This window comes from Ursus americanus, chromosome 14 (genome assembly GCF_024610735.1).
Source record: "Ursus americanus isolate L20-20 chromosome 14, mUrsAme1.1.p, whole genome shotgun sequence".
NCBI lineage: Eukaryota > Metazoa > Chordata > Mammalia > Carnivora > Ursidae > Ursus > Ursus americanus.
This window is the reverse complement of record NC_142140.1, coordinates 39,276,749-39,303,878: the sequence shown is the minus strand read 5'-3', so window position 1 is coordinate 39,303,878 and position 27,130 is coordinate 39,276,749. Positions and strand designations below refer to the sequence as shown.

The window sequence follows — 27,130 nt, the reverse complement described above, 5'->3', positions numbered from 1 at the left end:
CTCCCACTCCCCCTCCTTGTGTTCCCTTTCTCACTGTCTCTCTGTCAAATAAATAAATAAAATCTTAAAAAAAAAAAAAGGATAAAGTTTTCCTTCTTTAAAAACATTTATTTATTTCAGAGAGTGAGAAAGGCAAGATGGTGGAGAGAGGTGCAGGGGGGAGGGAGAGGGACAAGCAGACTCTGCACTGAGGCGGTGGAGGGAGGAGGTGTCTTGATCTCATGACCCTGAGATCATGCTGAAACTGAGTCAGACACTTAACCAACTGAGCCACTTATACACCACAAGTCAAAGTTTTTCTTAAACTCCACCCTTGACAGATAAAAAGCAAGACCTCTGTGCAGAAAAGTGACTATCTGGGAGATGCCTGGGCACTTGTCACTTGTCATCAGGCAGCTTTAGGGCACATTCTGGGGCACTGCAGGCTGATTAACAGGCAACTGGTGGGAAACGCCTTATGCTCAAGGGTACATATTAAGTGAGGCAAGACCTCACTGGGTCTCATGCCACAAATACTCTGAAAACAGAGGCTACAACTCCAAAGAAAGATTCCTCTGCTCCTTTAAAAGACACTCTGGTCAAGCCTCTGGTCTCTCAGTAGCTTTCTACCCAGATATTTCCTGCTTCTAGGCATATCCAGTCCTTACCAACCACAACTAGAACATACCCTGAGCCCATGACTGAAGCCCTGTAACACACTCATGCCTGCCCTCCTTGCTCTACTGACCTCTGCATGCTTCTCAGATGTTCTCTAGGCTGAAAGCTGCTCTGCAAATGAGCCCAGCCTTTAGGGATGACCTCAAGTAACCAGAGTCCAGCACCTGGCATTATCATTAAGATAACAATGAACTCGGGGGCCTGGCTGGCTCAGTGGTAGAGTAGGCAACTTTGATCTCAGGGTTGTGAGTTTGAGCCCCACACTGGGTGTAGAGATTACTTAAAAATAAAATCTTGGGGCACCTGGGTGGCTCAGTCGTTAAGCATCTGCCTTCAGCTCAGGGTGTGATCCCAGAGTCCTGGGATCGAGCCCCACATCAGGCTCCTCCGCTGGGAGCCTGCTTCCTCTCCCACTCCCCCTGCCTGTGTTCCCTCTCTCGCTGGCTGTCTCTCTGTCAAATAAATAAATAAAATCTTAGGGAAAGAACGAAAGATAATCTTAAAAAAAAAAAAAGGTAACACAACTCTTACTGGAATCCTCACTGCCTTCACAACATCCTAAGCTATGCTCTCCCCACAGCAATGCTGTTAACACTCATCTGCATGCACCCACATCTCCACTTCAGGAACACTGCCCTCCTCTCTCTCTGGACAGGCAGCCTCAAAAGGGGGCCATGGTGCAGAGCTAACCAGGCCTTAGAGACCTCAGGCAAGTAAAATCAGAGGGAGTTATCAGGTTAGAAAGAAGAAGAGGGAGAGAGAAGTGAGGCCTGCTCTACAGAAAACCTTGGAAGCACGAATGCAAAGGTTGGAGCAATCCACAAGGAAGAGAAAACTGTCTTAAAATGTTCAGAATTGGGGCGCCTGTGTGGCTCAGTCATTAAGCGTCTGCCTTCGGCTCCGGGTGTGGTCCCAGCATTCTGGGATCGAAGCCCACATCAGGCTCCTCTGATGGGAGCCTGCTTCTTCCTCTCCCGCTCCCTCTGCTTGTGTTCCCTCTCTCGCTGGCTGTCTCTCTCTCTCATAAACAAATAAAATCTTAAAAAAAAAATGTTCAGAATTAACAAGGTGGCCCTCACTAATAAAAGAACTGAACAGAAACAATTTATGCTGTTCTCTTGCCACAACACATGTAAAACGGACTCTATAGCCCGGTTTAAAAAAAAAAAAAAAGGGTTAGGCCAATCAATGACTTCCCCCTGGATGACAAATTCACTTGTGGAATTTTATCACCCCCTCAAGGTTAACCTGTGTCTGCTTGACAGATGATGCATTACTAAACATAGCTGTTTTTTTTTTGTTTTGTTTTGTTTTTTAAAGAAAATCCAATGAAAAGGGGTGCCTGGGTGGCTCAGTTGGTTAAGTGTCTGCCTTCGAGTCAGGTCATGATCCCCGGGTCCTGGGATCAAGTTGAGCTTCAGACTCCCTGCTCAACGGGGAGCCTGCTTCTCCCTCTCCCTCTGCCCCTCCCCCTGCTTATGCTCTCTCATGAATAAATAAAATCTTGGGGTTCCTGGGTGGCTCAGTCAGTTAAGCGTCTGCCTTTGGCTCAGGTCATGATCCCAGAGTCTGGTGATCGACTCCCCATATCAGGCTCCCTGCTCAGCAGGAAGCATGCTTCTCCCTCACCTCCACCCCCCACCCCCACTCATGCTCTCTCTCTTAAATAAATAAAACCTTCAAATAAATAAACAAAATCTTAAAAAAAAAAAAAAAGAAAATAAAATCTGATCTGAGAGTTCTGATGAGTTTAACCCATTTATATTATTCTAATCACTACTCAAGCTGCCCTTAATTCCGCCTCCTTATCTCATGTTTTCTAATTATCAACTTTTCAGTTGTTCTTTTTTACTTCTTGCTCTCTATTTCCTTTCTTAGGTATGGCAGTTTCCTACTTGTCTCCTAGGGTACTGTGATTTATAGTAAGAAATATGTATTTTTAAAAAATAGTAAGAAATATGCACTTTGGTCTTGTCCAAAATTCCTGGTACACAGTCCCTCAGTAATTTCCTCAGTGATGAGTGATGGGAGCATCTTTTGTTATACTTGCATTGTTGTCCTTGGTTCCTGAAATAGCTTCAAAGTGATCAAAGTGAAAGGTCTCAGTTCCAACACATCCCTTTCAACCACCTCAGTTTAATGTTAATGACTTTTGGAAAGTCACAAAGGATGAGGCTAGCCAAAAGAACTAACCACGTGATTAGAGGGTTGGAACTTGCAGCTGCCCACCCCCAGCCCCCGGGGAGGGGAGAAGGGCTGGAAATCCGAGTTCAGTTACCAGTGGCTAAATGATTTAATCAATCATGCTTACTGAGACCTGCACAAAAATCCCTGAAGTATGGGATTTTTGGAGAACTTCCGGGTTGGTGAAAACATGGAGATGGCAGAAGGGTGGAATGACTGAGGGCAGCTCCTCACCCCTTTCCTATACCCACACCTTGTACCTCTCCCATCTCACTGTTCCTGAGTTACAGCTTTTCTTGACAAACTGGACATCTAGCAAGTAAACTGTTTTCCTGAGTTCTGTGAATTGTTCTAGCAAATTATCAAGTCAAGGAGGGGTCAAAGGAATCACAGGAATTTCTGATTAATTGGCAGTCATCCTAAGCACAGGTAACAATGTGGACTTGGAACTGGGATTAAAGTGGGCCAGTCTGATGGGACTGAGCCCTTAACCTGTGGGATCTGATGCTACTTCCAGGTAGATGGCGCCAGAATTGAGTGAAATTGTGCACACCCAGCAGGTGTCAGAGAACTGGATGGTGTGGGAAAAACCTACACGTGGTGGGTGGCAAGAAGTACTGGTAGAAAAGAAAAAGAGGGTTTGTGGGTTTTTTTTCCCCCCGTTCTACCTCCCAATAAACTATTCTCCCCTTTTTCCTTAAAGAACTCCCATTTTGGGGCACCTGGGTGGCACAGCGGTTAAGCGTCTGCCTTCGGCTCAGGGCGTGATCCCAGCGTTATGGGATCGAGCCCCACATCAGGCTCCTTTGCTATGAGCCTGCTTCTTCCTCTCCCACTCCCCCTGCTTGTGTTCCCTCTCTCGCTGGCTGTCTCTTTTCTATCTCTGTCGAATAAATAAATAAAATCTTAAAAAAAAAAAAAAAGAACTCCCATTTTTATTTTTTTATTTTTTATTTTTTTATTTTTTTAAGATATTATTTACTTAATTGAGGGAGATAGAGTGAGTGAGAGAGAAACAGAGAGAGAGCAAGCGTGCACGCACTCGCACAAGCAGGGGTAGGGGCATAGGGAAAGGGAAAAGTAGACCTCCTCTGAGCAGGGAGACTGATGCGGGGCTCGAGCCCAGGACCCTGGTATCAAGACTTGAGCTGAAGGCAGACTTTTAACTAACTGAGCCACCCAGGCACTCCAAGAAACTCAATTTTTAGCCAGACGCCTTGCAAACGTGCTAAAAGGCATTTTCCTGTCTCCCTTGAAGCCCAGTATGGTCATATCACTGGCCAAAGAGAGGCAAAAGGATGTTTTATGCCTGATTTCTGGGAAATTTCCTTAAAAGGAAGGGCTATGTCCCTCCTGCTTCCTCCTCCTTGCCACTTGAATGCAGGTGTAACCACAGCAACTCCAGGATCCTAGACCCACAGGGAAACACCTTTGAAGTAGAAGCCGCACACAGCAGAACAACATGACAGAGCGGCTGGGTTTCTAATGATACCAGCACTGGACTGCCCACCTCAGAAATTCTTCTTAGAAAGACTTAAGCATCTATCTTTCTTAATAGCCATCGAAACTTTCCTAATCAACACAGCATATTTCAAAGATATATGTTCTATTTTTACATTTCTGGCAGTTACTCCATTAACTTATGAGGACCTATAACTATTTTTATTTTCCCCCATCAATTACTTAGACTTGTAACTACCTACATTTCTCCATAGAGAAAGAGTACAGCACATTCCCATCTCTCTCTGCTCCACACTGCCTCCCATTTCCTCACTTGTCTTCCATGGTGGGATGACCCAGAACTAACTTCTGGACTGTTATTGATATGGGTTGCTTTCTTACACCTTTTTTCCTTAGTATTCAACTTTTTATTGAAGTACTACACAGAGAATACATAATGAAAGTCAAAATCAAGAAATCTGCACCAAATGAATACATCTACATAACCCGTAACCTGACCCAGAATCAGGACAGCCCTAGACCCCAGGAGTCCTCTTCATGCTCCCTTCAGTCATGATTTTTCCCACAGCTAACCACTACCATGACCTTGAGCCCCCTAGCTAAGTTTTACCTGTTCTTAAACTTGTTATCAAGAGAACATAGGACGCCATGCTTTGCGTCTGGCTTCTCTTTTTCAAAGTTGTTCATGACCCTCAACACTGCTGGGTCCCTACTGACTTTCACTGTGTGAATACATTACAATGTATCTATCCCCTCTATTTTTGGTGGACATCTGGTTTAACTCCACTTTGTGACTATGACAAGCAGTGCTGTCGTGAACATCTCTGAATATACCTTTAAGTGAATATGAGATGTACTTCTGTTGGCTGTATGCCTAGGAGTGGCCCACTGAGTTGCAGACTATGTACTTAATTCTTCCTCTAATAAGGGTTGCCAAATCTCCTAAAATCACCGCATCAATTTATATGCCCTATCAGCAGGGCCCAACAATTCAGGGTGCTCCACACCTCAACATCACTTGGTACTGTCCATCTTTTTCACTGAGCCATCCTGGCGGGTGTGCAGAAGCACTGTGTTGTGGTTTTCACTGGCCATTCCTGGATGACTGCAGAGGTTAACACCTCTCCATGTGCTTGCTAGCCATCCCGGTATCCTCTTTGGTAAACGAACAGTTAAAGATTTTTTTGCCCCCTTTCTAATGTGTTTGCCTAACTTTTTCTTACTGACTTGGGAGGAGTTTCTTCAAAATTCTGGGTATAAGCAAGCAGTGTGTCAGACATATGTATTGCAAGTATCTTTTCTCACCCTGTGGCTTGCCTTTTTACTCTCTGGCGAACAGAAGTTCTTAACTTAAAAGTCACAGTCACCCCTCTGTCTACTTCCTCCTCCATGGTTTGTAGCGTTGTTGTGCCTTGCGTCAGAAATCCTTGCTCACTCCAGTCCCAAAGCCCTTGCTTTTCTGGCCAACACAACACTTCCTTAGGTGTGTGCTCTCCCCCAAGTTATGGATTCCACTGCATGCCCCTGGGCTCTACAACTACTTTCCCCACTCAGGAGTTCTGTGTGGAAAACCTTCCAAGGACAGCTATGCTAGAGGAAAAACATATTTCATCTTTACATTTAAATAACAATTTAGTAGGATACAAAATTCTGCTTTTAAAGTTATTTTGATGCTGAGAAAGTATCTTAGATCCATTGTTGCTACTGACAAGTTTGATACTAGTCTGCTTATTTGAGACTTTTTATTTCAAAAAGATTTGGAATTTTCTCTACATCTTTGTTGTTTTTAACCCTAGTGTGTCTAGGCGTCGGCTTTCTTCCTTCCATTTGTCGTGTTTAGCATTCTTTAAATTTCAGATCTTTCCTCTTTTATGATTTCTGAGAAACTCTTCGTCATTATAACCTCAAACATTTTCTTCCCCTTCCTCCTGTCATTTCCTCTCTGCTTCTGAGATTCCTATCACACAAATGTTGACGTTTCTACCCCCCATCCTCCATGGCACTTTGCTTCGCCTTTCATCTCTCTATCCCTCCTAATCAGTCTTCAGCTACATCCATTCTGCTACTCAATCCATCTCCTAAATTCTTTGTTCCCAAGTATGCCTCCTTACTTTCGTTTCAGGTACCCACTTCCTTTCCTCGATGATATTCACTATGCTTACTCCAACCTCCCAGGAGGCTGGGAACACGAATTGTGCCCCCACTAGCACAGGCTGTCAATCTGCCAATTTTCCTTTCATTCGACTATACCCGGCAGCTTTTCGTTATGGCTCACTATGAGCTGTTCACCGGGTGAGACCATGCTATTCCTCCACTCACTGCACCCCCTCCAATGAACTCCCTACCTCCCCCAGAGGTACCACTAGAATTGAGAGTCTCACATGGCCCAGGGGGTCTACCACCTTGACCCCCGAGCCCTCCTGCCAGCCCTCCCGGCACCAGCCCCAACAAACTCATGCCAGTCTTCAACAAAGCCTGCTTCTGCCTCAGAACTTCCACGGCTGCTGGTGCCCCAGCCTCACCACCTTATTCTCATTAAGCACTCCACTCGCTGCTGATTCTCTCACCTCCTTTATGACCATGTTCAAATGGCACCTCAGTGGGACCTATCACCCTACTTAAATCTGCCCCTTTCCAAAGCCTAGCACTTGATTTTCTTCCCTGATTTTTTCCCACAGTACTTATAAACCACTGGACACGTGGATAGTTCTTGCCTACTTACTGTTCCTTGAGGATAGAAACTTTATTGCTGTATTCTCGATATCTAGAACAGTGTCTGGCACTATTAGGAGAGTGGGGGAGGGGAGTGTACCTCAGGAATCTCACTCTGGGCTCACTGGCCACTGGATACACTTTGCAGGGAGAATCTAACCGTCAGGCAAATTCAAGGAGGTACTGCTTTTCCAAAAGCTAGCTCCCTTCACTGGAATCTGAGACCTCAGGGTGTGGAAGGGATGGGAAGCAGCAGCACCGGGAAGAGAAAAAGGCAGAACTGTAAGTCTCCCTTGGCCAGTACATCCAGCCTCTTCTGCTCCAAGTTGTCAACCCTACCTCCCAGACTGGAATCCACCTTCTGTCTCCCCTGGGGGTTCCTCACAGTTTTTATGTTATTTTCTCTCAGTTCTGTAGCATTTATAGTTCCAAGAAGGGAATTAGCAGTCTGGGCTAGCCTTCTGATTGCTGGGGGTCACAAATTACCAAAAACCTGCTGGCTTAAAACAACACAAATTTATTATCTTAACAATTTTGCAGGTCAGAAATCCAAAATGATTCTCACTGAGCTAAAGAGCTGTGTTCCTTTGTGGAGGCTCTACGGACTTCTAGAGGCAACCCACGTTCCCTGGCTCATGGCCAGTGAAGTCTTTCTGCTCATTACATCACATGCCCTCCATAATGGCCATCGCACAGTAACCACATCCCCCCAACCCGCTTCCCTCCAGCAACCCTCAGTTTGTTTCCTATGATTGAGAGTCTTTTATGGTTTGTCTCCCTCTCTGATTTCGTCTTATTTTTCCCTCCCTTCCCCTATGATCCTGTTTTGTTTCTTAAATTCCACATATGAGTGAGATCACATAATTGTCTTTCTCAGACTTATTTTGCTTAGCATAATACCCTCTAGTTCCATCCGGTGTTGCAAATGGCAAGAGTTCAATTTTTGATGGCTCCATAATATTCTACTGTGGATATATACCACATCTTCTTTTCAATTCATCTGTCTTTCCATAGTTTGGCTATTGTGGACACTGATGCTATGAACACTGGGGTGCAGGTGCCCCTTCAGATCACATTTCTATCTTTGGGGTAATTGCACCCAGTAGTGCAATTGCTGGGTCATAGGGTAGCTCTATTTTCAACTTTTTGAGGAACCTCCATACTGTTTTCCAGAGTGGCTGCACCAGCTTCCATTCCCACCACCAATGTAGAAGGGTCCCCCTTTCCTGCATCCTCGCCAACATCAGTCATTCCCTGACTTGTTAATTTTAGCCACTCTGACTGGTATGAGGTAGTATCTCATTGTGGTTTTGATTTGTATTTCCCTGATGCTGAGCATTTTTTCATGTGTCTCTTGGTCATTTGTATGTCTTCTTTGGAGAAATGTCTGTTCATGTTTCAGCCCATTTCTTGATTGGATTATTTGTCCTTTGGGTGTTGAGTTTGGTAAGTTCTTTATAGATTTTGAATACTAGCCCTTTGTCTGATATGTCATTTGCAAATATCTTCTCCCATTCTGTCGGTTGTCTTTTGGTGGTGGTGACTGTCTCCTTTGCTGTGCAAAAGCTTTTTATCTTGATGAAGTCCCAATAGTTCATTTTTGCCTTTGCTTACCTTGCCTCTGGAGACGTGTCTAGCAAGAAGTTGCTGTGGCTAAGGTCAAAGAGGTTGCTACCCGTGTTCTCCTCTAGGCTTTTGATGGATTCCTGTCTCACATTTAGGTCTTTCATCCATTTTAAGACTATTTTTGTGTATGGTGTAAGGAAATGGTCCAGTTTCATTCTTCTGCATGTGACTGCCCAATTTTCCAACACCATTTGTTGAAGAGACTGTCTTTTTTCCATTGGGTATTCTTTCCTTGCTTTGTTGAAAATTAGCTGACCATAGAGTTGAGGGTCTATTTCTGGGTTCTCTATTCTGTCCCACTGATCTATGTGTCTGTTTTTGTGCCAGTACCATATTGTCTTAATGATTACCTATGTAACATAGCTTGAAGTCCAGATTTGTGATGCCACCAGCTTTCGTTTTCTTTTCCAACCTTCCTTTGGCTATTTCGGGTCTTTTCTGATTCCATACAAATTTCAGGATTATTTGTTCAAGCTCTGTGAAAAAAGTTGATGGTATTTTGATAGGGATTGCACTGAATGTATAGATTGCTCTAGACAGCACAGACATTTTAACAATATTTGTTCTTCCAATCCATGACCATGGAACATTTTTCTATTTCTTTGTGTTTTCCTCAATTTCCATGAGTGTTCTATAGTTTTCTGAGTACAGATCCTTTGCCTCTTTGGTTAGTTGTTTTTGTTTTTTTTTTTAAGATTTGACTTATTTATTCAAGACAGAGTGAGCACGAGCAGTGGGGATGGGCAGAGAGAGAGGGAGAAGCAGACTCCCTGCCGAGCAAGGAGCCCAACCTGGGACTCGATCCCAGGACCCTGAGATCATAATGTGAGCGGAAGACAGATGCTTAACCGAGTTACCCAGATGCCCCTCTTTAGTTAGGTGAATCCCTAGATATCTTATGGTTTTTGGTGCAACTGTAAATAGGATCGACTCCTTAATTTCTTTTTCTTCTGTCTCATTTTAGTGTATAGAAATGCATCTGATTTCTGTGCATTGATTTTATATCCTGCTACTTTGCTGAATTCCTGTATGGGTTGTAGCAATCCTGGGGTACAGTATCATGTCATCTGCAAAGAGTGAGAGTTTGACTTCTTATTTGCTGATTCGGATGACTTTTCTTTTTGTTGACTGGTACTATGTTGAACAGAAGTGGTGACAGTGGACATTCCTGCCGTGTTCAATCTTAGCAGAAAGCTCACTTTTCCCTACTGAGAATGATATTCACTGTGAGCTTTACACAGATGGCTTTTATGATATTGAGATATGTTCCCTCTATCCCTACACTGTGAAGAGTTTAAATCAAGAAAGGATTCTGTACTTTGTCAAGTACTTTTTCTGCATCTGAGAGGATCATATGGTTCTTGTCCTTTCTTTTATTAATGTAGTATATCACGCTGATTAATTTGTGGGTGTTGAAACATCCCTGAAGCCCAGGAATAAATCCCACTTGGTCGTGGTGAATAATCCTTTTAATGTACTATTGGATCCTCTTGACTAGTATTTTGGCGAGAATTTTGGCATCCATGTTCATCAGGGATATTGGTCTGTAATTCTCCTTTTGGGTGAAGTCTTTGCCTGGTTTTGGGATCAAAGTAATGCTGGCCTCATACAAAGCGTTTGGAAGTTTTCCTTCCATTTCTATTTTTTGAAACAGCTTCAGAAGAACAGGCATTATTTCTTCTTTAAATGTTTGGTAGAATTCCCCTGAGAAGCCATCTGGCCCTGGATTCTTCTCTGTTGGGAGATTTTTGATTACCCCCTTCAATTTCCTTGCTGGTTATGGGTCTGTTCAGGTGTTCTATTTCTTCCTGTCTCAGTTTTGGTAGTTTATACGTCTCTAGGAATGCATCCATTCCTTCCAGATTGCCTAATTTGTTCGCCTGTAGTTGCTCATAATATGTTCCCTTAGCATTGGTTGTGATCTCTCCTCTTTCATTCATGATTTTATTTATTTGGATCCTTTCTCTTTTCTTTTTTTTTTTCTCTTTTTTGAAAAGTCTGGCCAGGGGTTTATCAATCTTATTAATTCTTTCAAAGAACAAGCTCTTAGCTTTGTTCATCTGTTCTGTTCTTTTCGCTTATTTTGTTGACTTCTGCTCTACTCTTTACTGATTCTCTTCTCCTGCTGGATTTAGGCTTTATTTGCTGTTCTTTCTCCAACTCCCTTAGCTGTAAGTTTAGGTTGTATATTGGACACCTTTCTTATTTCTTGAGAAACACTTGTATTGCCATATACTTCCATCCTACAACCACCTTTGCTGCATCCCAAAAGATTTGAACAGTTATGTTTTCATTTTTGTTTCCATCAATTTTTTAAATTCTTCTTTAAATTTCCTGGTTGACCCATCCATTCTTTAGTAGGATGCTCTTTAACCTCCATGTATTTGAGTTCTTTCCAAATTTCCTCTTGTGACTGAGTTCAAGTTTCAAAGCATTGTGGTCTGAAAATATGCAGGGAGTGATCCCAGTCTTTTGGTTGAGACCTGATTTGTGACCCAGTATGTGATCTGGAGAATGTTCCATGTGCACTCGAGAAGAATGTGTATTCTGTTGCTTTAGGATGGAATGCTTTGAATATATCTGTGAAGTCCATCTGGTCCAGCGTGTCATTCGAAGCCCTCGTTTCTTTGTTGATCTGCTTAGATGATCTATCCACTGCAGTGAGTAGGGTGTTAAAGCCCCCTACTATCATTGTATTATTATCGATGTAGTTATTTAATTTTGTTATTAATTGGTTTATATAATTAGCTGTTCCCATGTTAGGGGAACAAATATTTACAACTGTTACATCTTCTTGTTGGATAGACCTATTAATTATAAATCTAATTTGTCTAAGTATTACTACCCCAGCTTTCTTTTCATGTCCATTAGCATGATAAATGGTTTTCCACCCCCTTGTTTTCAATCTGGAGGTGTCTTTCGGTCTGAAGTGAGTCTTTTGCAGACAGCGTATTGATGGGTCTTGCTTTTTTATCCAGTTGATATCCCGTGTCTTTTGATTGGGGCATTTAGCCATTTACACTCAGAGTAACTATTGAAAGATATGAATTCAGCGCCATTGTACCACCTGTAGTCACTATTTCTGTATATTGTCTCTGTTCCTTTCTGTTCTATGTTACTTTTGGGCTCTCTCTTCACTTAAAGGACCCCCTTTAATATTTCTTTCAGGGCTGGTTCAGTGATCGTAAATTCTTTTAGTTTCTGTTTGTCCTGGAAGCTTTTTATCTCTCCTATTTTGAATGACAGCCTTGCTGGATAAAGTATTCTTGGCTGCATATTTTTCTTATTTATTTAGCACCCCAAATATATCATGCCAATCCTTTCTGGCCTGCCAGGTCTCTGTGGATAGGTCTGCTGTCAGTCTAATGTTTCTACCCTTGTAAGTTATGAACCTCTTGTCCCGAGCTGCTTTCAGGATTTTCTCTTTGTCTCTGAGATTTGCAAGCTTCACTATTATATGTCGAGGTGTTGACCTATTTTTATCGATTTTGAGGGGGGTTCTCTGTGCCTCCTGGACTTGAATGCCTGCTTCCTTCCCCAAATCAGGGAAGTTCTCTGCTATAATTTGCTCCAATATACCTTCTGCCCCCCTCTCTCTTTCCTCTTCTTCTGGGATCCCAATTATTCTGATATTGTGTGGCTTTCTGGTATCACTTCTCTCTCGACTTCTCCCTTGGTGGTCCAGTAGTTGTTTATCTCTCTTTTTCTTAGCTTCCTTATTGTCCATCATTTTGTCTCCTATACCACTAATTCTGTCTTCTGCCTCATTTATCCTAGCAGTTAGAGCCTCCATTTTTGACTGCATCCCATTAATAGCCTTTTTTATTTCGACTTGGTTAGATTTTAGTTCTTTTATTTCTCCAGAAAGGGATTCTCTCGAGTCTTCTATGCTTTTTTTAAGCCCAGCTAGTATCTTTATAATCGTTATTCTGAACTCTAGTTCCGACATCTTACTTATGTCCATACTGATTAGATCCCTGTCAGTCAGTACCGCCTCTTGTTCTCTTTTTTGAGGTGAGTTTTTCCGTCTTGTCATTCTGTGCAGAGAAGAATAGATGAACGAGAGAACAAAATACTAAAATGGCAATAACAGCCCCAGAGAAATATACACTAAACCAATCAGAAGAGGTGACCCAAAACCAAAAATAATTAAGTAAACAATAAATAAATAAAATTTTAAAAAGAGAGAGAGAGAATATAATCAGACAGGTGAACAGAACAGAGAAATACACTGGATCTTGTGTGTATTTTAGTCTGTTAGAAAACTAGATCCCAAAATTGTAAAGAAAGAAAAACTTATATATGTACAAAATAAAATTAAATACAATGAAAGGATAGAATGTAACTGCAAAAATGAAAAAAGAGAAAAAAAAAAACAAAAACAAAAACAAACAAAAAAGAAAGTATAGACAGACACGTGAGCAGGACAGAGCAATATACTATATCCTGGGTGTATTTTGGTCTGTTAGAAGAAACTATATCCCAAAATTATACAGAAAGAAAAACTTACATATATATGAAAATACAATAAAATATGATGAAAGGATAGAATGTAACTGTAGAGGTGAAAATTTTAAAAGACTTAAAAAAAAAAAGAATATAATCAGGTGAACAGAACAGAGCAATATGCTAGAATCTGGGTGTATTTTGGTCTATTTGTTAAAAGAAACTGCATCCCAAATTGTAAAGAAAGAAAAACTTTTTTATGTACAAAAATAAAATGAAAGGATAGAATGTAACTGTAAAAATGAAAATTAAGAAAGAGTTATATAAAGAGTTACTAAAATAAGAAATTGGTTGAAAAGAGAAATAAAATTAAAATTGAAAGACTAAAGAATCAGGAAGAAACCCATGAATTCTATATACTATTCTCCCCTAGTGCTGGAGCTTTGCAGGTCTCTACGATGGGTATACATGGTCTTAGCTGGAGGTTCTTGCTGATCTTCTGGGGGAGGGGCCTGCTGTGCTGATTCTCAAGGGTCTTTGCCCGGATGGAGTCGCACTGCCCTTGCCAGGGGCCAGGCTAAGCAAGCGGCTTCAGATTGCTCTATGTGTCTTTTGTTCCCTGAAGGCTTTCCTTTCAGCTTTAGAGGATGAGAACGAAAATGGCAGCCTCCCAATAGGAGCGGAACTCGGAGCCCCACTCCTCAGTGTGCCCTCATGGAAAAGCAGTCAATCACTCCTGTCTTCCAAGTCTCCAGCTGCACTCCGTGCTCACCAGGCCTGTGACTGTGCATTTCTAGCTCAGGCAAGCAACCCCGCTTCCAGTCTCCAGACCCTGCAGGCTTCTGCAGCGCGCTCCCGCACCACTCCTCCCGGGGGCGGGGAGGAGGAGTGGGTCCTGCCACGGTTCTGCCACTTGCTGGGCAGGCCCCTGCTCGGAGAACACTTGCCCAACCGTGCCGCAGTCTGCAGTTTATGACAAAACCGAGCTGAAAGCCCACTCATGGGCTCACTGATAGCAGCCAGCTTCCCCACTCTGATGCCTCGGAACTCTGCCACACTCAGGCACCCCTGGTTTTTCTGGGACCCCAAGGATCTTGAGACCACACTGTCCCATCTAGGATTCTGCCCCTCTCTGCCACCTGACCGCCTTTCAGGCAGGGACGTCCCTCCCCAGAGCAGACTCTGAAAGTTCTGATTTTGTGCTCAGCTGCTTTATCACTTTCCGGTGCTGGCTGCCAGGGACTCCCTCCCCTCTTGGTTTACCTTCCCATATATCACCTTAGATTCACTTCTCTGCACCCCCTACCTTGCAGAAAGTGGTCACTTTTCTATTTGTAGAATTGCAGCAATTCTTTTCTTAGATCTCTGGTTGAGTTCGCAGGTGTTCAGAATGTTGATTACTATCTAGCTGAATTCCCGGGACCCGATGAAACTAAGGTCTCCTACTCCTCCACCATCTTGGAAAGTCGCCCAGTGAAGTCCTTCTCACGTATCATCACTTAGACTCTGCTTCCGTCCTCACATCTCCTTCCCTGACTCTGTCTCCCCCGTTCACCCCGTGATTACACTGGGCCCATCCAGATAATCCAGGATAATCTCCCCATGTCAAGACCCTTAATCACATCTTAATCACTTTGCCATGTAACCTAACATATTCATAGGTTCTGGGGATTAGGAGTTGGACATGGAGGGGGCATTATTCTGCCTTCCACAGCTATATGTTATCTTGTCAGGAACTGGTGATCAGGGTCTCTAAAACTGGAATCCATGGCTAGGCTTCAAGTTATCTGTAAAACCTGACTGTTGAGATTGTTGGCAAAATGTTGCATATTCTGACGTGTTTCTCAAGAGAGAGCCTATAGCTTTCATGATTCTCAATAGAGTTACGTACAAGCCCATCACTAGCAAACAGTCACTGTCCAAGACCTGACTGAAGGAAGACAGCAAAGACCAACACTATCCCCATAACTATCAGAACACAGACACAATTTCCCCACCTTATACCGTAAGAAAAACTCATCACTTCTGTCCCCTTCTCAGGACACACACAATTCCACACAACACACAAACCTCTCCTGAGAGAGAGGTGCCTGGAGTCCCAGTTTAACAAAAGAATATTCCCCCCAGTATGCAAAAAGGGCAACAATGACTAACAGGCCTGTGGGTAAAAAGTGCGGTGGGATCAAACTTTAAGTCATACAGGACCCCATGCCTGAACCCTCTTTTTCTCCAGCCAAGCTTCTAATCACAGGTGGAGAAAATAAAAGCCCTGGCAAAAACAAAGCCGCCTCTTTGTTTTTGCTGGGAATGCTGCTCATTCCCGGATCTGGGTCCCTTCTCTTCCTTCTCAAGAAGGACAGCCTCACCACTGTGTTCACACACTTTGAGAGCTTTCCTCAGAAGGCTGCCCAGCATGCTGCTTACCAAAAGGCCAGTATTACAGACTCTGGATATGAAACGGAATGTTTCCTCATCTGACCCCAAAGAATTTTACTTAGCACAAGTAAATGCCTTAGGAAATAGTGTCTCTCTTACACCTTTACGCCCAGCTACAAGGGAAAGAAAGTTCACTTACTTTGACTGCAAGGTCTGCCTCGGCCATGTGCCATCTTCATTTTGGGGCTCAATTACTAGCACCTGAGTGAAAGGGGAAACCAAATAAGGAATATGCAAAGCACCTCACTGGTGATGAGCTCAGAACCAGAAGATATCTGGCCTCACACCCTGGCAGGGCTGCCTGCTGGGCACGGCCTGAGCCCTCCTACCTGACCCTGGTAGAGCCCAGCATCCTGGACAGTGTTGTCTAGCTTGCTCAGCTGCTCATAGGTGTTGCTCATGTATTTGTTCCACAGCCGTGTTTCACGCTCAGCAGGGATATTGAACAGCTTCCGCATCTCCTTTTCGATGGTTGCTAGAGACGGGAAGAAAGATCACTCAAGACTTCCTCCAGATACAAGGCTAAAAACAGCTGTAGCAAGCTAATGCTCATCCTCCTTCCTGTTCAGATGGTCAGTCACAGAGTGCTTTGAACAGAAAGTTCTGACCGGCCTCAACTCCGTGGTGATTCTTAAGGCCAAATGTCTTCCACGGGCATCCTCTTGCACTCGCATACCTAGAAACTTTCCCTACGGTTCTCCTTCTCTGATGAGGTGAGTACCACTTACAGCACACAAGCAACACAGAAAGGTGAGAAAACTTACCTCTGAAGTTAAAATAAATGTGGTTTCAAATAGCAGCACTGCCACTTTCTCGCAGAGATGTTTTAACAAATTACTGTGACCTCTCTGAATCTGTGTTTCCTCGTCTTTATCACCATAACACCTCATGTCAGGGAGCACACCCAGGGTTTTATAAAACCTGATTCCCAGGCTTAGCTCTCCACAAGAACCAGGTCAGGACTGGTAACCACAACCTGAGACTACGTGGGTAACAATTCTGGAGTGGGTGCCCGGCTTTGCTCCCATCAGCCATAGTGCTCTGCACTCACCCCTGGGATACACAGGAACCCCCAGCCAAGCTACTCACCGATGGTGTCTGCCTTGCTGAAATGGCAACTCAGCACATTGGTGGGGTCGCTATTTTCACAGAGCTTCAGTTCCAGCAAATACACCTCCACCTTGCAGTGCTTGACAAACAGGCCATGTTCCACCACCTGCGAACAAGAGGCACAGGTGAAGAAGCAGTGATTCCACACCAGACAGTCTTGGAAACGAGAGGTTTCATCAGTGGTAAGAGGCAGAATCCACACAATAATCAGTTTTCCTAAGTGATCAGGGGATCAGAAGGACAGATTTTTAAAGCCACCAGCATGTGTCCAAGAGTTTAAAATCTTTCTTCTTTCATGAGGAAGAGCACCCGGCTGGAACCAGAGCTAGCTACAACACTGCACAACAGGGAAGCCACTGTTCATCTCTAAGTCGGGATCATGATGTCTCCCTTGCAGGGTTTGTCGAATGGGAGGACTAGAGAATGCAGCTAAATCCCTGTGGTAGCAGAACACCCACCATATGGCAATACTGTGGGCCTGTGGGCATTAGGGGACATCTGCAGGAGACTGGCACACCCCCAACTTTTTAATCCCTAGCCCCTCTCAGGGGCCCAGGTTTCCAGTTGGAGAAAGAAGGTAGTTCTGGCCCCAAACAATGACTCTTAGAAGCATGGCCTCAGGACTGTAGATCTCTCCTACTCTGAGAAGGGGAATTATATACCAGGGAGAGTGAGAAATTTACCCAATGTCTACCTATTAGCAGGCATGTGATTTCCCCTCTGGTAGGACAAGCAAATGACTGTGGGAGTCAGGGTGGATGGTCTTCTCGTAAGTCCCATCTACCAGAGGGGTGAAGAATCTGGGTTTCTATCCCATGGCCTGCTATTCTTCTCTGGCTTATAAACACCTGCTTTTTGAGACATTCAACAGTATGGCCAAAGACTCATAAACACAGAGGAAAAAGCGTTCTCAGAAAAGTTGTAAGATAAACAAGAAGCAGTACATTACTGTATGTCCATTTAACCCCAAGTAAACTTTCTCTCATAAAGCCTTCCAGAAAGTGCTCTCATGGCACTGCTGGACACATCCCAAGCCACTGGGCAGCTCTGATGTTTGGAGGCCACTCACTGTAACATCTCAGGGGAGCAACTCACTCACCACCACTCACGCCCACAATTCCCTAAAGAGAACCAGAAACAAGGCCTCAAACACCTCTATTCAACCACTTAGGTACATCCAGTACCCCAGAAAGCCAACACCAGTCAGTGTCCCCAGGGAGTACTCGCAGACACTGACCAGCAGCTGCGACAATCTGTGTACTCACTTTTCTGACAATGGGCTGCTGGCCTTCTACACAGCCATACCAGTTTAGTAATTTATTCCAGGCCTCCGTTGGGACCAACACATAGTCCAATTCATCAATTAAATGTTCTTTCAAGGTCTGACTCTCGGGATCTGAAAAAAGAAAACAGCTCATAACTCACTGCTCTTCTCCCCAGAAATATTTGTTTTACAGGATTTTTATGTACTTTTCAGAAACAAGAAAATTATTTATAGGAACACGTACAAAATTCCAAAATGCTGTCACTGGCCATAACATAGAGCAGACCTGACAACTGTCTTCAGCCATGCCCTCAGAGGAATGTGCATTTCTTCTATAATGAAATGGGAGTAGGGAGAATAAAAAACTCCAAATTACATTTTCAACATGCTTCCAGATTCCACAATGAAACTGTTAATTATGAATATTTAACATAATATTCTGCTTAGTGAAACTTTATTGAGGTCAAATATCTTCTGGAAGATTTACTAAGAAAGCAACAAACGCATCACTGAAGTTAACTTTAAGAGTCACTCAGTATGCTTAGTTTTCCACAGTCCAAGCCAAAACCCAGCTGGACAACCCCTTATGGAGGGAAATGTCTTTAACGCCCTAACATGCTATACGTCCACCTCACACCCACCACACGCAGGCAACATGACCAGGAATCAGAAGTGGACATCCATGAAACACACTCCCTCAACTGAGGACCAAGGAACTGGACCAAGAGAAGACTGATCACCTCCCACCAACGGAGCCTCCCTGTGCCCATCAACACCCATTCCGCAGCGGGTGCAAAAGTACCCACAATGGTGCAACTCATCTGTAACTTGAGGTATATCATGTTAAAAACCAAAACTAAAACCATAAGTAGCATTCACAAAGTGACTGGGGGTTCCCATCACCCGCATGCTCCCCCAACCAGTTTATACCCTATCCCATCAGCTCTTCTGCCCTTCCTTACAGCAAGTTTCAGATCTGATCCACCTCTGCCTTCTTCATTTCCAGGGAGAAGAGGAAAGGAATAGCAGTGAAGGACAGGAATACCAAGGTGAGATGGATGAATGAAGACATACGGTGGAGTATATACCTACAGTGGAATATTACTCAGCCTTCAAATGGAAGGAAATTCTGACCCATGCTGCAAGGATGAACCCAAGAATATTATACTAAATAAAATAAAGCAGTCACAGAAAAACAAACACTGAACAACTCCACTTAAATGAGGTATCTAGAATAGTCAGATTCAGACACAGAAAGTAGAATGGTGGCTGCCAAGGGCTCGGAGGAAAAGAGATTGGGAGTTATTGTTTAATGGGTAGGGGGTTTCAGTTTGCAAGGTGAAAATGTTCTGGAGGTTGGTTGCAAAACAATGTGAATATACTTAATACTATTGAACTATACACTTAAAAATGGTTAGAATAAATTTTACTATGTGTATTTTACCATAATTAAAAAAAAAAAAGATGGATCCTCCACATTGATAGGCCAACCACTTTCCACAGCAGCTCTGGCATGACTATTAACACTGACAGAGCAGGGCTTTTCTGTTGAGCAACAGAAGGATGACCCACTGGTATCAGTCCGTTGAGACAAAAGCTTCCCTCCAAAATTAACACTTTTCTCTGATTATAAATTAAATTTTTCTGATTTATAAATTCAACTCTTCTCTGATTTATAAAGTAAAACTCACAGAAGTTATTCACTTCTTGTCTTACTTGGGGAGATCCGATTCCTCATCTCTGACACTAAGCACTACGCAGATCTGTCTATACACAGTGTGCCAAGCAGCAGCCAGAAACCTTTAAATGTGGGAAAGGAACACACAGCTTTCAGCATCACCATTCATGCACCGTCAATGTTCCAAGCAGGGTCTGAACACAATGTACTTCTCACCTCCCAAGCACACAGCAAAGGTTTCAAGGAAAAGCCAGGTGACATCAAATTGGGGGACCATGGAAGAAATGCTTACCCTTAGCTGAAGGTCATGCAAAATGATTTCACAGAGCCCCTCTAGCCCTAGGAGTCTCATCATTAGTATTCTTAAAAGCATTAAGAAATCTTCTATTTAAAAAAAAAAAAAGAGGGGCACCTGGCTGGCTCAGTCAGCAGAGCATGCAACTCCTGATCTCGGTGTCATGAGTTTGAGCCCCACACTGGGATTACAGATTACTTAAAAAAAAAAAGGGGGGGGGGGCAGGGGGAGGAAAAGTGCAAACACACCGCTATGTTCCCTTATGCCAAACCGCATGGTGTGATGCCACCATCTGACCTACGTCAGGAAACAAAGCACAGGAATTATGATGTCACTCAGACCTCTCCTAAAACAAGTCTGAGCTGAAGCACTGCCCATTTTTAAAAACACCCAAGTCAGCGTTAAGCACTTAGATCAAGCCTCATACATGGTCTGCCTTCCTACTGCCCTGATTTTGGACACAATCGACAGACCACCCTCATTCTGCTTGCAAGAGAGTCTAAAGCTAAACAGAACACAGCCTGGGAAAGGTCAACTGTCATATCTATGCATCTACAGGTACAAGCCCAGCTCTGGGAGGTCATGCATCATTTTTTCAATCACTTCGTCCAATGGGAGCTGACTGTGATAGTAACTATCTTCCACCTCTCCTCACACACTCCTATGACAAACAACCATCACAAGAATGCTTGATGGATATAGACAGGTCTGCAATTTGTTCCACTGCAAAGGTAACACAGAAAATTCTGGTGCCCAAATTTCAGATTCCAGATGCAATTTCAAAATGATATCCTATCTCTTCCCATTCCACATGCTAATCTAAAATCTGACATCTCTAACAAACTAACTGGCAAAAAAAAACACTAGAAGTATGCTCTTGTGTGAAGCAGTTAGTTTAGAAAAAAAGTAGCTTCGGGGTGCCTGGGTGGCACAGCGGTTAAGCGTCTGCCTTCGGCTCAGGGCGTGATCCCGGCGTTATGGGATCGAGCCCCACATCGGGCTCCTCCGCTATGAGCCTGCTTCTTCCTCTCCCACTCCCCCTGCTTGTGTTCCCTCTCTCGCTGGCTGTCTCTATCTCTGTCAAATAAATAAATAAAATCTTTTAAAAATAAATAAATAAAAAAGAAATAAAGTAGCTTCACTCCTCCCCAAGGGTCTTACAAAGACTTCTGCTGTAGAAGCAAACCAAGGGCACTTGTTTCTATCCTGTCACAGCAAGAAAGTCGGGTTCACAGCGTCCATGTTACTGATAAACACGGCCTCAGGCCACTGCCTAGGTGGGCATTTCAATTAGAAAAGCAATGGAATACTATACCTGAAAAGAGTCCGGAGTTATCTATTGGGCCAGGAAATAAATTGTGTTCACCCACATTGTACATATCCCAGCTGTCGAAACCCACATACTTCTTCCACTGCTTGAACCACCGGCTGTCAATAAGATACCTAGAGACAGATAAAAATTTACTATACCAGAAAAACTGAGGTTCTAAGTTTTTGCAGTTGTTCCTTTAATTTTTTTTACGATCTTTCCACCCGGGGAACACACATTCCCCATTCAAAAACACATTCTCAAGAACAAGAGCAGGGCTAGGCCTCAGATGGCACAGAGAGCCTGGCCCAGGACAGGAGTCCATTAAGTGAAATGACTGTTGAAGAATGAATAGAGGTGCCTGGCTGGCTCAGTCAATGGCGTTTGTGTGCAACTCTTGATCTCGGGGTCATGAATTCAAGCCCCACGTTGGGCACAGAGCTTACTTAAAAATAAATATCTAGGGGCGCCTGGGTGGCTCAGTCGTTTGGCGTCTGCCTTTGGCTCAGGGCGTGATCCCGGAGTCCTGGGATCGAGCCCCACATCGGACTCCTCCGCTGGGAGCCTGCTTCTCCCTCTCCCACTCCCCCTGCTTGTGTTCCCTCTCTCACTGGCTGTCTCTCTCTCAGTCAAATGAATAAATAAAATCTTCAAAATAAAAAATAAAAATAAATATCTTTATTAAAAAAAAACAACAAAAAAGACAGGCGCCTGGGTGGCTCGGCTGGCTGGGTGTCCAACTCTGGATTTTGGCTCAGGTCATGAGCTCAGGGTCGTGAGATCAAGCCCCATGTCAAGCTCCTCACTCAGCATGGAGTCTGCTTGAGATTTTTTTTTTCTCTCTCTCCCCCTCCCTCCACCTCTCCCCCCACTCATGCACTCTCACTCTCAATAAACAAAATCTTCAAATTAAAAAAAAAAAAGAGGGATGCCTAGGTGGCTCAGTTAAGCATCTGACTCTTGGTCTCAGCTTAGGTACTGATCTCAGGGTTGTCAGTTTAAGTCCGGTGTTGGGCTCTACACTGGGCATGGAGCCTATTTAAGAAGAAAAAAAAAATTTTTAATGAGTAAATGAAAGGAAATGATTGGCTTCAAAATGCTTATTTAACTAAAGTCCTCCTATGGGTAAAATCTTGTTTGCTAATGACCAAGTCATTAATTTCATAATGATCTTTATAGAGATCCTTGTCCAGAACAGTTTGGTTATACTGGTTTACATGGAAAGCATTAAATTAATTCTCTTTCTGAAAACAGGATAATAACACCATACAATTCAGGTTTCCTTTGAGTACCAAAGAGGACACTTTAAAAATGTGTGCTAAAAAAAAAATAGTGTGTGGAGCACCTGGGTGGCTCAGATGGTTAAGCATCTGCCTTCGGCTCGGGTCATGATCCCAGGGTCCTGGGATCAAGCCCCGCATCGGGCTCCCTGCTCAGCGGGGAGTGTGCTTCTCCCTCTCCGTCTGCTATTACCCCTGCTTGTGCTCTGTCAAATAAATACAAAAATAAAAAAAGTGTTGTGTACACATATATGTATGCACATACACATATAATAGTGTCTAGGTATGGTACTGTACACAAATAATAGTCTCTAGTTATTAATTTGATCTGGTTATATTTTTGAAGTATCACTACGAAAAAATAAAAAAATGAAAGTATCACTATGCTGTTTTACAATTAAGACAGAAGGAGAAGTAAATCTCTGTGGGGGAAAAAAGCACAACCATTATACTGGAGAGTCCTTTAAGTTTTTTTGCCTTTTTTTTTTTTTCTAAGATTTTATCTATCTATTCATTTGAGAGAGAGAGCGGGAGAGAGAGATCCCGAGACCCCGGGATCATGACCTGAGCTGAAGGCAGATGCTTAACCAACTGAGCCACCCAGGCACCCCAAATCTTTAAGTTTTATAAAAAAAACAAACCTCAGCAATCAGGCAGCTTCCCAGAGCCCACAAGGATCCATAAACACACCCAAATCTTTAAAATGCTCTTTTCCCTCCAAACGCCTCGAACAACACCCTCCAAACACTTTCATGTGTGATCTTAGTCTATCTCACCCTCCTTCTGGTTCTGCTGAGTATTCTTCATATATCACCCCTATGGAGGATAACTTCTGCTTGCCCTGCCTCTCACAGCTTGGCCAGCTGTGCAGCCCTATCTGAACTCCTCCTAAGCCCAATGTTTCCCTTCCCTGGTCAATTCCTCTGTAACCCTAAGTAGCATCATCAACACCACCACAATTTCTTAAAGATGGATGTTCAATCATATTCGATGCAAAGCCTAAGCCTTAGCTCTCTACTCTCACATGATAACACCACCCAGGAATCTCTTCACTAGTGGAAGTATTGTCCCTTCTACTAAACAATTTATTAAGAAACCTCCTCAGACTTGCTCTTCTAAACCCTGGACTTTTAATCTTTTTATCTCGGCTCTAAGCTATCCTCCTTTCCCACTCCGAGAGACCGCTGCCACAATCATTTTTGACATTTGCTACCAAAATAACCTGGGGCTCTCAAACATTTGTTCAACTTCTGACCTTGACATCTGTTCGGCAGTTTATAAGTTACAAAAGTAACTACTTCTGACCTTCTCCTCAACCCATAAGGTGGGGGTGCCAAATACTGCTACCCTGGCTTTAATAGTAAGACACCGGGGTCTGGGAGGTGTGGTCGCCTTCGCTCAAGGTCACACACAGCGAGTCCTCGAAGGTAAAGGGCTCTTCCCATACGGGAGGTCCCCGTAAGCACTCCCCTTCTCCCCCTCCTGCAGCCCTCGCCCCACCGGGTCCGCCCTCTGGGGCTCCGAATGGGCCAGGACAACCCTCACACTTTCCCGGAGGAGAACCTGTGGTTCCTCTCCTAAGAGGCAGGGTTCAGGACACCCTCTCAGGGTGACTAACACCGCCTCCGCCCGGCCCCTACCCAAGCCGGGAAAGAGGGGTCCGGCCTGAGGGACCTCTGGGCCTGGGCGGCGGAAACGCGGGTCTGGTGCTCACCACTGCGCCCCTCGTTGGAGCGTGGTCCTCATCAAGGCCCCGAGCTCGGATTTCTGGGTCTCCGCATCCGGTCGCTCACGGCAGCCTCCACCTTCCGCCATCTCGTCCGCGGCCCCGGCCCAGCCGGCCCGGACATCCGCCTCGCGCACGGCGTGCTGTGGGCCGCGCCCACGCACGCACGCAAGCACGCACGCGAGCGCGCGCCCAAGCCCCACCTCGCGCCGCGGCCGCGAACGCCCGCCAGCCGGCCTCCGCTCTTTCTCCCAGCCTCTCACGCACCGCCCCTCTCCCACGGGTGCGCGGCGGAGCCAGGAGAGGGCCGGAAGAGGCGGTGGGCGCCAGCGAACTAGCCGCCCCTTCCTCCCGCCTTGCGGGCGGAGCGGCGGGGTGGTTGTTCCGCATCCCTTTCTCTGTCTAGCCCCGCCATCTCTCGGCCCCTGACCGCAGGCCCCTCGACCACTCGGGCACCCCATCCGGGCCCGCGGTGATAGCCTGTCCTTAGATAAACCCAGGGCCAGGTAGGGGAAGCCCTGGAACTAGCTTTTCTTGCTTTTAGCTGGAGACCTTAGGCCAGTCGTTAGCCGCCCAAACGTGGGATCGGGGTGCCTGCCCTGGAGGCCCTACAGGGATTTGGGGGACTGCCGGGTATACCAGCGCCTTGGGACCGGGACTCGGTATGATCTAGTCATTAACAGTCCTCTCAGTTTAGACGCCAGAATCATAGCCCACGACCGAATTCCCCAAGCCCCCCACACTGAGCTAGCTACTTGCCTTGTCGGGGAGACAAGCAGCCGCTGAGTGGCGATAGCAACGGGGGAAGCAGGAGAGGTCCAGGTGTGTTCTCCACATTAAGTACCCAAGCCGCTGCTTAATTTGTTGCTGCAACAAGATGCAGTGTCCTGAACCCTATGTCTTCCACTCGACCCTGCATACAAAAAGCACAGCCCTCATGGAGTGGGAAGTAAGCCCAGAGCAAGGAGGAGACCGGGCAGCTGGCTAGCAGCTGGTCTAGCAGTTCTGGCCCTCAAAGATAAGTCACAGTGCCTGACTTCAAACAAGCTAATGGAGAAGAGATCTTCCACAAATAACCCCACGGTGAAGCAGTGTGTGGTAGGTAAGTGCCATTAAAGGGTTATGAACCAAAGACTATAGACCCCTGAGCTTGTGAGTCAGACTTTGACTTGGTAGCATTCTAGTGTAGTTTTAAAGAAGCATAGAAATGGTGGTGCATTCTACAGGAAGGGAGACTACGGGATCAGTTTCTGAAACAAGAAGGTCAGAATCAGAGATTGAGGATTAGACCAATTAAGCTGGGTACAGACTACTGGAAAGAACCTTCGATCTAAAGCTAAAACAGAGGCCGGGGGGCCGCATACTCTGCTTTAAATGGTTCACAGATATTGTAAAAGATTTTGGAGCACAGACAAAATGGCTGAGGGTCCTTTATACGCATAATGATGAAGCCCAGAAGGGATCTATTAAGAACCTTTAACTGGAGAGATGGCAGTGAGGGAGCAGAGTAGAAACAGATGAGCCATGTTCAGTGTTGGGGATGGAGGAGGGAGCACTGGCTAGGTGACAGTGTGGTAGGTTGTTTGAGCAGATTTACTATTTTAATGTCAGGTTTTGGCTAATTGAAATTAACACGAATCGAATTTGCACTGTCTGGGACACCCCTCAAGTAGCATCTGGTAACACAGGCCTCTTGGCAGTTGGGTAAATGGGAGGGGAAAAGGAAATTTGGAATTAAAACCGCCTTGAATAACTGAATACCCTTATAGTTGTTAATCCTCTGCAGAGAAGTTACCACTGCGTGATAATTCTACATCTGGGAAGCCAACCCTGACAATCTGAGTGCCTTCCTGTGAAAGTTATTTGAAAGTGTTAAAAATGTTGTGAAATGAGAAACACTACCTTTAGCCCCATTATTTATGGAAAAAGAAAGCTGGGTTATCGACATGACTTCAGAACCTACATTAGAGAGTGTCTACTCTCTTCTTTTTTTTTTTAGCAATTTCTCCTATACCATTTATGGCTTGGGTCAGAGTCTTAAGGAAGTAGGACAAGTCCTCAGCACCACTAGAAAAGGGGACAAAACCTAATTATAAATAAGAAAACTTTGGAAAACCTTTTTAAGGCACGATCTCTTCAGCGTTATTAAGTGGCTGTAAAAATCTTGCTCTAATTATGGGTAGTTCCTAAAAAATTTATACTAAGATCACAAAGTGCCAATAGTTACAATGCGAGGAATAAAGTGAAACTTCATAGTCAGAAAATCGTTATTTCCAAAGTATTAAAACATTTTTAATGGGGTGCCTGGCTGGCTCAGTCAGAAGAGTATGTGATTCTTGATCTCAGGGTCGTGAGTTCAAGCCCTATGTTGGGTATAGAGATTACTTAAATAAATAGAGCTATAAAAAAATCAAATTAAAAAATAGAACATTTGAGGTGCCTGGGTGGTTCAGTTGGTTAAGTGGCTGCCTTTGGCTCAGGTCATGATCCCGAGGTCCTGAGATCAAGCCCCACATCGGGCTCCCTGCTCAGTGGGGGAGTCTGCTTCTCCTTCTCCCTGTGCCTCTCCTCCTTGCTCTTGCTCTCAAATAAATAAATAAAATTTTTAAAAAATAGAATGCTTTTAGTGAGTTTGATTAAAATTTTAAGATTGGGAACTAGAAACAAAATGAACCTCTGCCTGTGTGTTCCTGCTGTTGTGGGTGACCTGTGGATCTGGGAGGAAATGAGTGATTCAGCTCAGGGGACACCCTGGCACCAGGGCCATGTTTTCTCTTGGGCCTTTTACCCTAGGGACAGGTGTAGGCTTAGTAGGGCACTCACTTGGCCTCATAACCAAAACGTAGAACTGAACAACCCCCTCATTGCCATGGCAGCTTGGGGCACAAGAACAGGAAGGAAAGCAGGAAGGGAGCTAGAGGAAACAGGTTTGACTGATTGGTCACA

At 44.5% G+C, this 27,130-nt stretch overlaps 1 protein-coding gene across 2 annotated transcripts in view; it reads right to left on the bottom strand.

Moving 5' to 3' along the window:
* The window catches only part of USP4 (ubiquitin specific peptidase 4), a 49,315-nt gene extending 24,985 nt beyond the window's left edge, over positions 1 to 24,330 (bottom strand). For both annotated transcript variants that reach the window (XM_045778393.2, XM_045778394.2), the window contains exons 1-6: positions 24,173 to 24,330; positions 21,185 to 21,312; positions 17,898 to 18,028; positions 16,612 to 16,738; positions 15,852 to 15,997; positions 15,662 to 15,723 (exon numbers count right to left, since the gene is read on the bottom strand). In XM_045778393.2, coding sequence (XP_045634349.1) covers positions 15,662 to 15,723; positions 15,852 to 15,997; positions 16,612 to 16,738; positions 17,898 to 18,028; positions 21,185 to 21,312; positions 24,173 to 24,273 — 695 coding nt within the window. In that variant the 5' untranslated portion in view covers positions 24,274 to 24,330. The remainder of the gene's footprint in view (positions 1 to 15,661; positions 15,724 to 15,851; positions 15,998 to 16,611; positions 16,739 to 17,897; positions 18,029 to 21,184; positions 21,313 to 24,172) is intronic.
* Positions 24,331 to 27,130: the final 2,800 nt, after the last annotated feature.